This window comes from Triplophysa dalaica, chromosome 17 (assembly GCF_015846415.1).
Source record: "Triplophysa dalaica isolate WHDGS20190420 chromosome 17, ASM1584641v1, whole genome shotgun sequence".
In the NCBI taxonomy this organism is placed as follows: Eukaryota; Metazoa; Chordata; class Actinopteri; order Cypriniformes; family Nemacheilidae; genus Triplophysa; species Triplophysa dalaica.
The window spans coordinates 17,642,501-17,655,465 of record NC_079558.1 but is presented as its reverse complement, the minus strand read 5'-3'; the positions used below and the strand labels follow the sequence as shown (position 1 = coordinate 17,655,465).

General features: G+C 38.0%; 1 protein-coding gene across 3 annotated transcripts in view; it reads right to left on the bottom strand.

The window, feature by feature from the left end:
* Positions 1-100: 100 nt before the first annotated feature.
* Positions 101-12,965, bottom strand: part of mpp2b (MAGUK p55 scaffold protein 2b) — a 26,861-nt gene continuing 13,996 nt past the window's right edge. For 2 of the 3 annotated variants that reach the window (XM_056771234.1, XM_056771235.1), the window contains exons 3-13: positions 9,306-9,406; positions 6,406-6,558; positions 6,144-6,299; positions 5,812-6,039; positions 4,340-4,471; positions 4,000-4,102; positions 3,020-3,088; positions 2,538-2,699; positions 2,148-2,350; positions 1,353-1,481; positions 101-653 (exon numbers count right to left, since the gene is read on the bottom strand). In XM_056771234.1, coding sequence (XP_056627212.1) covers positions 477-653; positions 1,353-1,481; positions 2,148-2,350; positions 2,538-2,699; positions 3,020-3,088; positions 4,000-4,102; positions 4,340-4,471; positions 5,812-6,039; positions 6,144-6,299; positions 6,406-6,558; positions 9,306-9,406 — 1,613 coding nt within the window. In that variant the 3' untranslated portion in view covers positions 101-476. The remainder of the gene's footprint in view (positions 654-1,352; positions 1,482-2,147; positions 2,351-2,537; positions 2,700-3,019; positions 3,089-3,999; positions 4,103-4,339; positions 4,472-5,811; positions 6,040-6,143; positions 6,300-6,405; positions 6,559-9,305; positions 9,407-12,965) is intronic. The other variant, XM_056771236.1, reaches the window with a different exon arrangement.

The following is a 12,965-nucleotide window of genomic DNA, read 5'->3' as shown; positions in this document are numbered from 1 at the left end:
CCAGCTTAAACATTGTACATGTCAAATTCTTATCATTAAATGTGATGTTTTGAGCTCAGTGAAAGCAAAATGCAGGCGGACAGATCACAAGAATATGATATGAGTCTTTAATTCTGCATTTAATACCTCAAGCTAAAGGATCCTGTAAACCACAACATAATCATAGCATTGATAAATCCAACATGATATCTTTAATTTTTAGTGCTAAAATGTATTCTACAGTATTTACTGCCAACAGTTTCTATACAAATTTACAGGCCTACAGTCACAGAAATAACAAACATACATATACAGCACTGTACAGATCCCCTCTTAAAACAACTACAGATATACACAGCGGTTCAGTGTCTTTTCTTTATAAAATAAAAACTAACTGTCATGTTTTTTTTTGAGGACAAATCGAAACAATGGGCCGTTTAATGTACATCACATCAGTTAAATCGATCGTAGTCCCTGTGAGAAGTGTGGAGGAGATCTCAGAAGACCCAGCTGACAGGAACCCACTGCTGATCTGTGTTCAGTCTGTCTAACGCTCTCCTCAGGTTTCGGTACGCTCCGTCCAGGTTATCATTCACAATGCTCAGGTCAAAGTAGTGGCTGTACGCCCTGTGGATCCTCTCGCTTTCATCCACTGTCCGTTTGAGCTCAGAGTCCTACAGAGACATCAGACATTAACATGTGTCTTTATTATTATAAAGACTACTTTGCTAAATGTAAATACTGCCCTGCTATCACCCTGAGAGCACACATACATCTGGCTCACGTCTATTTGACGTCTGCATTTACATCTGCAATACGTCTCAGAGACGTCTGTAATACGTCTGCTAAAGATCTGGAAAACATCTGCTGTGTAAAACAGTTGTCTGCATTCATCTGCAAGACACCTTGCAGATGCTGTTTGCTCAGATCTCTGAGAGGTCTGCTGTCAGATAGACAGAAGATGTCTGTAAGATGTTTATGATTTAGAATGGATGTACAACAGCTCTTTCTAAGATGTTTAGCAGATGATGTTTTTACATAGCAGATGTTTTCCAGATCTCCAGATCTTTAGCAGACGTATTACAGATGTATATGTGCTATCTGTGTGGTCCACTGGTCCGGTTTCATTTTCATGTTTTAATCTTACATACATAAACACATTTTTAATATATTGCTTTAACTTTTTCATTTGATTACAAATGTTCTGTTGGTTGTATTCAGTTTGTTTGTGTAGAGTTAAAAACAAGAAGTTCTTCTGCAGCAGCGTTGTTTAAGTGCACCAGTTGGTTAAGCACCTTTTTAAGAAACAGCTCATCATTTTCTTTCATATGCCAGTTGGTTTATTATATCTAGACCTAAAGCAGGAGAATTACCGTCATCTGTTTATTCACAACTCTAGCTTCAATGGCAGATCTGTTCATGTCCTTCAAAACCTCAAAGTTTGGGGCTTCGATGAACACCACGTATGGAAGAAACTCTGCTGTCCTCAAGACTTTCAGAGCCTGTGGGAAAGCAATCATGAATTATGTTACAATTTTAAGCCCATTTATTCATTCCAATGTACATCAATACATGTGTGTTATTTCAGCTGTAAAGTTAATGTGGTACCACATTTCTAGGTCAGGTGAGCATCAACATGTGTTTTATTGAATTCACTTTAAAAAAAACTTAAACAAAAAAATCTATTTGTCTTTTCATTTGACTTTATTCAGCATTTGTACGGTTATTGTGGTGATTCCAGTCCAGCGTCTTTTGAATTTGAACAGAAAAAAACTCATTGGTGATATAAAGTCGTCCAACAGTAAATGTGAAAATGGCAACAATGCATGAAAGTAGTGTAAAAAACATCCTTATTCCATTATGGATAAATTTGTGAACTGATCCTAAAATACATGAAAAACATTAGTAATTACAAATAAATGCAAGTATAAAAATAAATTGCTTTGGAATTTGGGAGAAATGTTGTCAGTGGTTTACAGAATGAAACCAAAATGATAATTTTACGTGAAACCTATAAATATTAAATCCAGAAAAACTGAAATGATTTTGGAGGGGACTGTAATGTTAGGATGTTTGACAATTCAAACAACATTCTTTTAAACTGTGTGATTTTTCACTGCGCTTAACATTTTTCCTGACTACTTTCATGAAGAGTTGTTTTTGGTCACCTGTGGATTGACATCCAGAATGCAAATCTTCCCTGAGTCCACCACCTCATGGATGGAGTCGATCTTGGTGCCATACAGGTTTCCATCGTATTCTCCATGTTCTAGAAATCGCCCACTTTTAATGTCTGCTTCCATCTCGCTGCGAGACATAAACAGATACATCTGGCCTTCCTTCTCATCCACCTTTGGTTTACGAGATGTGTCTGTCCACGGAAACAAAAACGTGAACAGTTTTACATCAGCCTTGCAAATCGACGCAAAAATTGGTCACCCTTTGTGTATTCGGTGGGTTTTGCAAATGTTTAACCATTAGAAAGTGTTGAAAAGAGCTTGTCAACACAATGTTTAATTATTGAAAAAATGCAGCGTAAACCATATGACTGTACTCACACGGAGTGGTGGTTCCATATCGATTTGGGTCTGACACCAGAAGTTTATTCTTCAAGCTGCGACGGCCCACGCCCTGCGCTCCGATCAGAACCAGCGTCTTCCTGCGGAACGGAGGCACTTTGGCCACTTCCTCATAGATCCTCAACTCATGACGATCAAACTCTGGTGTAATGAAAAGATCTCATCTTTGTTTAGTCTGATAGTCCTCTTAGTTCCATTTCACTTTGCTAGAGTGAGATCCATGTGTCTTTTTTCCCTTTCTGGGAGTAATCTTATGAAAATAGGTTTCGTTTTATGAATTTAGAAATGAAACTGACTTGTACACTTTTTTGACACGCTAATACATACGACAGAGTGATAATTCAGTGTGAATCCAAATCAGTGACAAAGTCACTGAACAGACAACAATCACAACAACAGAGAATGTGAACATGCTCATCCTTTGGTGCTGACGCGACAGACACACAGCAGTCAGTGTTTACCAGCGTTCTTGGTGGTCAAGTACATCATCTTCTTCTTCTTTTTACCCCCAAGCCCTGCACACAGAGGCCCTGCGGACATCAGCACAGGTTCTGGTAGTATACACATACAACATGACTCCCTATTCCTGCTATGATCCATTTAACCTCAATTAAACCAGACCATCATTATCATCAAACCGCTAAGTCCAGTTGAATTACTCACATCATTTTTTCTTTTCATAATTACAGTCATATAGGTTGTACCTTTATCTTCCCCCAGGGGGCGAAACTTGCTCCGGTTCAGTCTGACGACAGTTGTGGTGTTAGATTTAAAGGCGGGGTGTCCGATTTCCGAATTACGCTAGTTTAGACAAAGTTGGGCAGAGTTCCAAAACAAACTTGTAGCCAATCAGTATTACGGTGCACAGTACGGACATTAGTCGAGCCGAGCGCTGACGAAAGCGAAAGATGGGGGTAGGGGTGTGTCAACAACGGCAAAGAGAAATCAGATACCCCGCCTTTAAAGGGATCATTTACTCACATGTTGTTCCAAACTTCACTTGTATACATTTCCTTGTTATGCTGAACAGAAAGGAAGATATTTGGAAGAATGTCAGTAACCGAACAGATCTCATTCCCCGTTTACTGGCTGTGAGGGAACATAAATACTATAATAGTCAATGGGGGATGACATCTGTTTGGTTACTGACATTCTTTCAAATATCTTCCTTTCTGTTCAGCAGAACAAAGAAATTTACACAGGTTTGGAACAACCTAGTGGTGAGTAAATGATGACAGAATTTTCATTTTTGAGTGAACTATTCCTTTAACAGTGAGGTCTTTAGCGTACCTAAGAGATGGCCTATACAAACCCCGAAAGTGAGTCTTTATTGTGTCTTAAAAACGGCATTTCAACACAACTGAGTTCTGTTTGGGTTCTGAATAAGACCCAGTGATTTCTCATTCTACAGAGTAAATCTCATCTGTGTTATGTGTCTAACCTGCGCTGGTCAGCTCAAGGTCTTTCTTGACAAACGCTTTTCTCTTCTCTTCCAGCAGCTGACTGGGGATCAGACCAGCACTGCCCCCTTCAAGATGACACGCCTACAGGGGAAATCAGAATTGACATCACACCTTCGATACAGCCAGCAATAAAAAAGTATTAATCACCCTCAATGACTCTTCAGTAACACAAAACGAGAAATTTTTAGAAATGTCTCGGTGGTTTTGTGTCCTTACGATGGAAGTCTATAGTAAAACATTTTTCAGAAGAATCTCTTTTGTGTTCTGCAGAAGGAAGAAAGTCATTCTCAAGGGTGAGGGGTCCTATGGATTTGTCACCTGCCACCAGTTGGGGTCTTCTTGATTGAAGATCTGAAGGATGTCTCCGCTGTTGAATTTGAGTCCGGCTTCTTTACAGGGGATGAGATTGTCATGAGTGGGATCATAGTCAAAGTGACACTTTACAAAGGCCTAGAGAGAGACAAAGACAAAAGAAGATGTTAAGAAGAATGTGAGATTACTTTTTATTCAGCTCCAAAAGCAGAATAAAACGATAAAAATAGTCCATCTCTTGACATTCCAGTTCTAGGTCTTCTGAAGCGATACAACTCCTTTGGATGAGGAATAGACTATGATTTTAGTCGTAACTCACAGATCGTTTTTGAAAGTATCCCTTTAGGAGAGAGATAGAGAAGGAAATATGAGTGGGCCAGTCTAAATTCTGTTGTCATGGCAACACTAGTCACCTGCCTTCCACGTGGAATATCGCTACTAGGTGTTGATGAAAAATATGTCTGCATGACATCATTGAAAGAGCTGACATAAACACACCAACATCAATAACAAACACTGGCACACAACACAACACTGCTCTAAGCCAACAATATAACAAACACCTACAACCGCTCCGTACTCTATTCCAACCATATCAGAATAACTGTGATGTCCGGTCTCATGTTTGGCAGCCACACATGAAGACCGCCACAGATGAGACCCTCACATTATGAAAAAACCCAGACAGAGGAGCTCACTACCTTTCTTCATTTGCTCATGATTTGAGCTTCTGGCGGTAGCAGGAAACATAAGTGGATCCAAAGAATCCCTAAAAAGATCTGTTGGTACCGAGGTGCCGAGGCTCTGTTGGCATGACCCACGTATCCCCAGCATGCTTTGGTATGAGACAGGTGGCCATATCTGTGTGTGCCAAAATTTGAATTCAGGGATGCTCATTTCAAGAAAATGGCCGATTTACACTGGTGGACAAATAATATGGGTTTTTCTTAGACATGCAGGGACATATCGGCAAAGAATCGGTATCGATCGATCAAAGCATTTTTATACACAATCGGCTGATATACTGTGTCGATCAAAAGAGGACAGGACAATGAAATGAATTGTGCTGTGAAAAGACAAATTATGTTTTATATTAATTGTTATTATACGAATGAATTTAGAAAGTTAAGAAATATGAATTGAATCACTGAATAATCGGTATCGGCGGAGAAATGAAGTATCGGTGCATCACTAGTTTTTCTACATGAATGCAGCAAACAGGACAGCAGGGTAGAAGTAATGTAGACTAATACAATTTTGACATAACACATTTTAGATAATAATAATTTTTAGATTTAATATTAACATCTGCAAACAAACGCATTGTCTACTGACAGGAACGGACAGTTCTGACGCTGATGATCTTCAAAATCCAACTGGCTAAAAATCAACTGACTTGTTAACTTGATAATCAGCAGTGCAGTTGTGTGTTGTTTTGTCTCTCTCGGCATCTATTATAAATAAGGGCGTGTGCCTACCTGGCGTGCTGTGTGTGGTTCTTGATAACTGGGGAGGATTTTGAGGACCACGCTGCCGCTGGACTCCTTCAGCATGTTCTGAAGAACTTTGGGGTCACTCCCCACCTCTTTTCCGTTCACCTCTTTGATGATGTCACCCACGTGCATCAAGCCCTGCTGGTCAATCATACCGCCGTGCAGGATCCGAGCGATCACCAACTCTCCGCCCTCCACACGAAACGTCACGCCCTGCGAGAGGAAACATGCGTGATTGAAACCCGAGAGGAAGCAAAGATGAATGTAACGATACATAGCCGTGAATGGCGACGTCTTCACATGAAAACAGTTCTCACCAGGTGCTCTCTGGACACTTTGCGGATTCCCACCATTCTGACAGCATCTGGGGGGACGGGCTGGTTGTTGAGATTGGGGTCCATGAATTCGCAGGGGCTGGGGGGCGGAGTCTCGTAGCTTTTGGACGCTACAGAGTCGTGTGTTTCAAGTAAAGACTGTGAAGAGAATTCAGATATTTGGCCACCTTTGAATGGTTTGATTCTGATGCAGCAATCATTTCTAAATGTTTTAGTATTTTTCTAAATCTGCATCGTTATGTACTTGAAAGTGTGGCTCTTTGAGGATGTAGGAAAGCTCCTGAGCCGCCCGACTGTGGGGTGTGATGGGTGTCAGGTCTCTCAGGATGTCCTGCACCAGCTCCATATTATTGTCCCGCACGGCTTCTAGCTTTGGCTCTTCAAAGTGCTCATGAGACTTAACATAAACACACAAAATAATCATGATTAATAACAATATTTTTTATTGTATATTATATACATATTAAGTATCAAATTAGTATCAGTTAGTACTGTATAGAAATGTATTATTATTAACGCAGAGTTAACATGCTGTTTCATGTCATCTGTCTTCTTTACACAGTTAAACGCCCTGGCTTCTCACGCTTAACATGGTCAACTTGTCAAAAACCGAGTTGGACGAATGACATAGTATTTCTGTGCTCGATTCTCTCCACCAGGGTTCTTACAGGTTTGATATGGATTCTCATGAGAAAGAGGACGCCCATCATTGCCGCTTCACTCGGCTGACCGAAGTTTAGCTGTGTTTGTCTGCTCACTGTATTTCAGTGATGATGTTATATAAATAGTGGATATAACGCAGGATTTGGAGATCGTTTGAAACAGATAGATGGCGCGGTACTGTACCATATGTCGGACATGAATTGTACACGGTAAGTCAAACTATGTCATACGTCTGTGTTTTGTTGGCAATCGGCATGTACGAGCATAATGTAAATGACACAAACTTAAAGTAAATCATTGAGATGATTGTGTGCTAGTGCTGTGTTTCCGCTCCCTCTGCTCGCCACCAGCTGCTCCGGAAATAATCATACAGCTGTATGTGCCTTTTATAAATTTGATCAAACTAAATACTCTTTGAAGATACAAAGTATACAATAGGTACTCAAGATTAATATGAGATTGGCAGAAACTGCGTGTGTTACCTCATCTATTGTCATAAATTGGTTATTATAATGATAAAATCATCAATTCAAGTGTAATCATATAATACTACAATTTGTAACATAATAAAGGTATATTACATAACAAAATCAATGCATTAATTTTTAAGCAGTATAACAATCTTAGACAAAAAAAATCTGTTCTGTTGTGTAGAGTGAAGGTTGTGTACATAATTGTACATTTTCCCGTAAAGCTGCTTTGAAACAATGCAACATTGTAAAAAAGTACTATAAAAATTGTCTAAAAATACTTGTATTGAATAACCCTTTGCCCTTCTCGTCATTCAATGTGGAATACAGAATCCATCTGACAAGTGTTTTATTAGATCTTGAGCAAAAACTGTCCAGGAATGTAAAACTGCCTGTGGCCAGAAACACAATAACAGAGAGAAAAAACATCTTTGGCATCAAACAGAGATTTAAACACCATACAACACTAATTAGTTTTCATTTTACTCAATTTTAGTTTTCAATTTACAATCAAGTAAACAAAACAATTTAGCACTTGGGGTACGTTATCCAAAAAGACATAAATGTAACTAAATTGAAATTAAATTATGACTAAGAGGAAATGAATACTCATAAGCCTTCTCACCTGAAAGTTTTGATTATTTATGTTTGGTCAAAGATGGAAAATAGTTGTCACGGTAATATAAAGGTCAGAGAGGTGTCGGCTCTCATTGATGTTGTTTTCTGTGAAGTTCCACCGTTCAGGTGGTTAGTGTTTGCTTTGGTAAACATGGACACTGTTCAACATCTTATTTCTCTGCATGTAAAAAAACTAATTGTTTTGTGTTTCTGTGGAGAATAAAATTAATTCAATTATTATTAATAAGTCAATTTAAAACAAATATATTAATTTTACTCTAACTAAATGAAGTAATGGGATACATCCATTCATGTGATAGATTATTTGAAGTTATGTCAAGTTGGAGTGCATTGAACTTCAGTTCAAAGGTTCAATTCGCTAAAAAAACTCAATACACATAATTCACTAAATGTATGTAAAGCTGCTTTGCAACAATGCAAAACTGTCTTTTTAAGGCAACTGTCTTTCTTTAACACGTGTCAAATCTGTTGTGTTCTGTTGTGTTGCAGAAGTCATAAGACAGTATGGGGTTTTATATGTCTCTTGAAACTGGCAGATGCTGTATTGTATAAAGATCATGAGCTCAGGTGCTCTTTGACAAATCGCAGCATTATTAATGTTTATAACATGGATGTCCTCAAATCAATGTTTTGGAATTCAAACTCTGCTGAAAACAACAGTTATGATGTCTGATTTATGAACAAATCATTATTTTTAGAGGAAAGAGGAAAAATGATCTCAGTATTATATCGAAGCTGGTTTAGAATATATCCCAGAGCTTTTAAGTCATTTCACAGACTTCACTTTTACATAAACTATTGCATAAAGTCCAGTCATTTTTTACGGTTAAAATCATCACTTTGAAATGTCAAATGATTTGCAGAGATGGATCAGAGGTGTTCAGACTCTAGTTGTTATCTGTCTGTGTAACCTGAGAGACATGTTAAAGTGAATTGATATTTTTCTCTTTTCTATAGAGATTCTCAACACACAGCAGGGGAGAGAAAATCTTTTGTGTACATCTAATATATCAGCGTACAGTATCTTCTTTCTATGTTTGTATGCATGTCCATACAGTAATATAGTTTCAACGCTTTTCAAAAACATCAACGTAAATATCTCAACGTAACCCATCATTAGAAACGGAACATTGTTTGACAATCCCAACGGCATGAGATTGTTTAGCAATCAGTGCTTATATATAAATATATTCATGTATATAAAATTATTCATTTCATTGTCATTTTTGGTTGTTTCTATAAATTATTCAATTTTTTGTTGAGGTACATAAATTTGGCCAAAATTCATTGAAGAAATGATGTTGTTCCACACTGTTTAAAGTCAAAGAGCACAGCTTATGTTTTCCCCAGGTGAAGATGAAAGGTGACTCACCACAGGACTCTCCATGATGCCCTTCAGAAAGATGAGGTCCAGGTCATTGGCTGTGGTGGAGCTGGTGCTGTCGCTCAGTGTGTCCAGCAGACTCTGCATGGCTGAAAAGCAGGAGACAAAGGAAAAGACAGAAGGTTAATAGTGCGATAGAAAAAGTGTTTAAAGACAGAGAAACTGTCTTATAGCAGATACTCTTCTCTCTTCCATGTCAAGCAAATAACAGCACAGGCTAAAATTCTCAAGCCCATTTATTTTAGTGATGAAAACAAATGTGAAACATCTGCATTGTCTTCATCTGCTGGTGAAATCTCAGCTGTTAATGCAGTTTATCTGTTACCATCTGCACCATCCGCCAGCAATGTTTTACTGATCCTGAGCAGTGTGCTCTCCAATCACATCCACAGAGAAATCTTCGAAAATTGTACAGAAATCGGATTTACTCTCCCTGTGCTATATGCAAATATTACAATGTCATCTCCATCAGTGCTTATAGCACCGGACTTAAACTTCAAAACGAAGAGTTTGAGTTTTATATTTTTTAGTTTCATTCAAAATGATTACAGTGATATTTTATTCACAATATAGTATAGGGGGTTAAATATTTTGAATAACTTTGATGAAATGTAACATTTCGGGAGTAATGATCTAATTGTTACAAATATTATTACAATATTGTAAAATAGTTGAACTTTCACATTGGAACTGGCTTCAGTTTCAGTTTCCTGAATCATTTTCCCTTTAATCTTGAGATTGAAGATCCTATACTGTATCTGTCAGCACAAATGCAAACATAGAAGTTGAGACGGTACTAAACATTATTAACTCAGCTTTTCCCTCCTGCTTACAGCACCAAAAACAGACAAAAAGTGAAGCAGAGCTGCTGTTCTACTGTATGTCAGCGCTGTCAGAACGCTCAGATCTGAGGTACTCGTGTTCTCTGTGAAGCCACAGAGAACACAAATGAAAACAATGAATGAACCTTCATATAAAAAACAATATGACTGGTTCTAATCAGTGTGTGTGGTCTCACAGGAACATATCACCGACAAGATAACAAACATTTCCCTGTGGAGATTGGTTGTTGTTTGCAATAGGAGACTTGTGAAAGATTTGTTATTCTAGCTCTGTTCCAAAACCGAGTGACCTTGCTTAGGTCAACAGCATTTTAAGACAACATACATTAGGTGTTCATGATAAAGCTTCATAATATATTACAAATACACAATCAAACTGTCTGTGACATTTAAGCTAAAAAGACACAGGATACAAATACGCAGAAATATTTCTGTCTGGACACTTACCTTATAATGTAATGCTTAACCTATGCTTAATGTGCTTTTAAAGAGACCATTCAGACAAAATAAAAATTCTATCATAGTTTATTCACCTTCATGTCATTCAAAACAAGAACAACCCTTTACATAAAAATCCTTTTCATGATCATTTTCCTGTGAGAAGAGTTTTTCAACAGGATTTCTGAAAACTATCATCCTTCAAGATTCGTAATGGAACCTTTTTGCAAAGGATGTGATTTTCCTCTGTGGATCACAAAACAAGATATTTTGAGAAATGCCTCAGTGGTTTTATGTCCAATGCGATGGAAGTCAATATGGGAGACAATGTTGTTTGGTTAGCAACCTTCTTCAACTATCTTCTTTTGTGTTCTGCATAACTATCTGGTTTAGATCAAATGTTGAATGTTTGTAAGTCACTTTAGATGAACGCATCTGCTATATGAATTAATGCCATAGACTGCATCGCACCTCAAGTATATTTTGGCTATTTAAATGATGTTTAATAAGCATCTGTTACAGTGTGTTCTGTCACTTTATACCCATCCATATTTTCATCTGAAGGCAGCATCTGTTCAATCCGATACGAGCTGTGACAGCACACATTTCTGACTCATCTTTATCCTCTCCTGGCACATCTGCTGGATAGTTTAAGTTTCCTTTACACTCACACTAGCTCAACCTCAGAGTGACATCCGGCTAAACAAATTCAAACAGTTGGTCCAATTTTCTTTTATGTCAATTTATGTGATTGTTTCTCCTAATAAATAGCCTTATTTTATTCATGTTGACTTCACACACTTCATATTTACACAGCTTTATTCTACTTATGTGCTTTTATGTACTTATCTGCAAACATAAATGCATCTTATATATTATACTTATACTGCAGTTTGCTTTATAATAGCTTAGACCACACAAATAATAATGCAAATTAATAACATAAGCGAAGATGACACGAGTATATACAAGCAGCACACTGGTTCCAGATAAACAATGACACTCCAAACTGCTCTGTCACACAGCTAATATTTCAACAACAACATATCTTGGTTTTAACAAACAGGAAAATCAATGTTATATATATACTGATCCTAATAAAAGCAACCTCCTCGGGGGTGATCTTTAGATGATCTTTCTCTCCAAGTCTCTCTGCTGGAAAGTATCTCCATCGATATCGTCTTGGTTACGTGTGTAACCTCAGTTCCCTTTCTGTCGGTCTCTCGACGTTGTGTCGAGAACGACAGATGGGGTTCGCCCTTGAGAACCAATCAACTCTGACTACTATAGAAAAGGCCAATGAAATTTGGTGAATGAAATTTGCATGCCGGTCTCCGTCCCCGGATGTCCGGTATAAAAGGAAGCCGGCGTGCAGCATTCATTTACCTTTTGTTCTTCAGGGCCTTCGCTCATGACAACGAACAGAACGAATTCAATGAATTCTTCTTCTTCTACATAGCCGGATCTACGACGTGTTGCAGCGGATCGTCCCTACCTGCAGCCACCTTCCCCTGGGCGTCTCGGCATTTCCGGAGGTGGTAAAGATTTTTCAGGACTGACTGAGCATTCTCCAGCACAGCATGTCCCGCTGTTCTCTTGGGTGCGGCACCCTCATCGAGGAGGAGGATGGATACGATCGCTGCATTAAGTGTCTGGGCATCCAGCACGCTGAAGCAGCGTTCGTTGATCAAGTAAAATTAAAGGAGGAGCTGGGGAGGTGGTGGGTTTAGAGCAGCAAGCATTAGAAGCAGTGAGGCAGGCTTGCCTGAAGCGATATTAAATAGAACATTTTATACAATGATTGTTAAATGAAACAACAATATTGTTCACTTATAAATTCAAAGTTTATTTTTATTTTTTCAAAATGCGACAAATCCACCCTTTTTGCAAAAAATGCTGGTTTATTTCTTTTTAAAAACAAACAAACCAGAGAATATGAAACATATGACATCAGGGACTCATACTATAAATGAATATAAATCAAATAAATGCAAATGCATCAAATAAATAAGACCCAAATAAAATAAATACCAACAAACTAAATAGTAAAATAATATTAATATTTTCAATTTCATGTTTCAATATTTTCAACCAAATACAACAAATAATTTAAAAATAACACGCATACAAATACCACTAACGAGCAAATTCTGATTGGTCGAGAGGACATATCGCATTTAGGCTAAAGATTGGTTCGGCACTTATAGCGTTTTGGAAAGAACCTGCATCTTGCAGCACATTTTAAACAAGAAAATATAGTGATTTGGCATGAAACATTGAAGGAGCAGTGAATAGGTTTAGTACACAGCAAAATTAAATTTGGCGTTTAATGTGTTTTGGATAAGAGCTCTTCATATCTTGTCAGAGG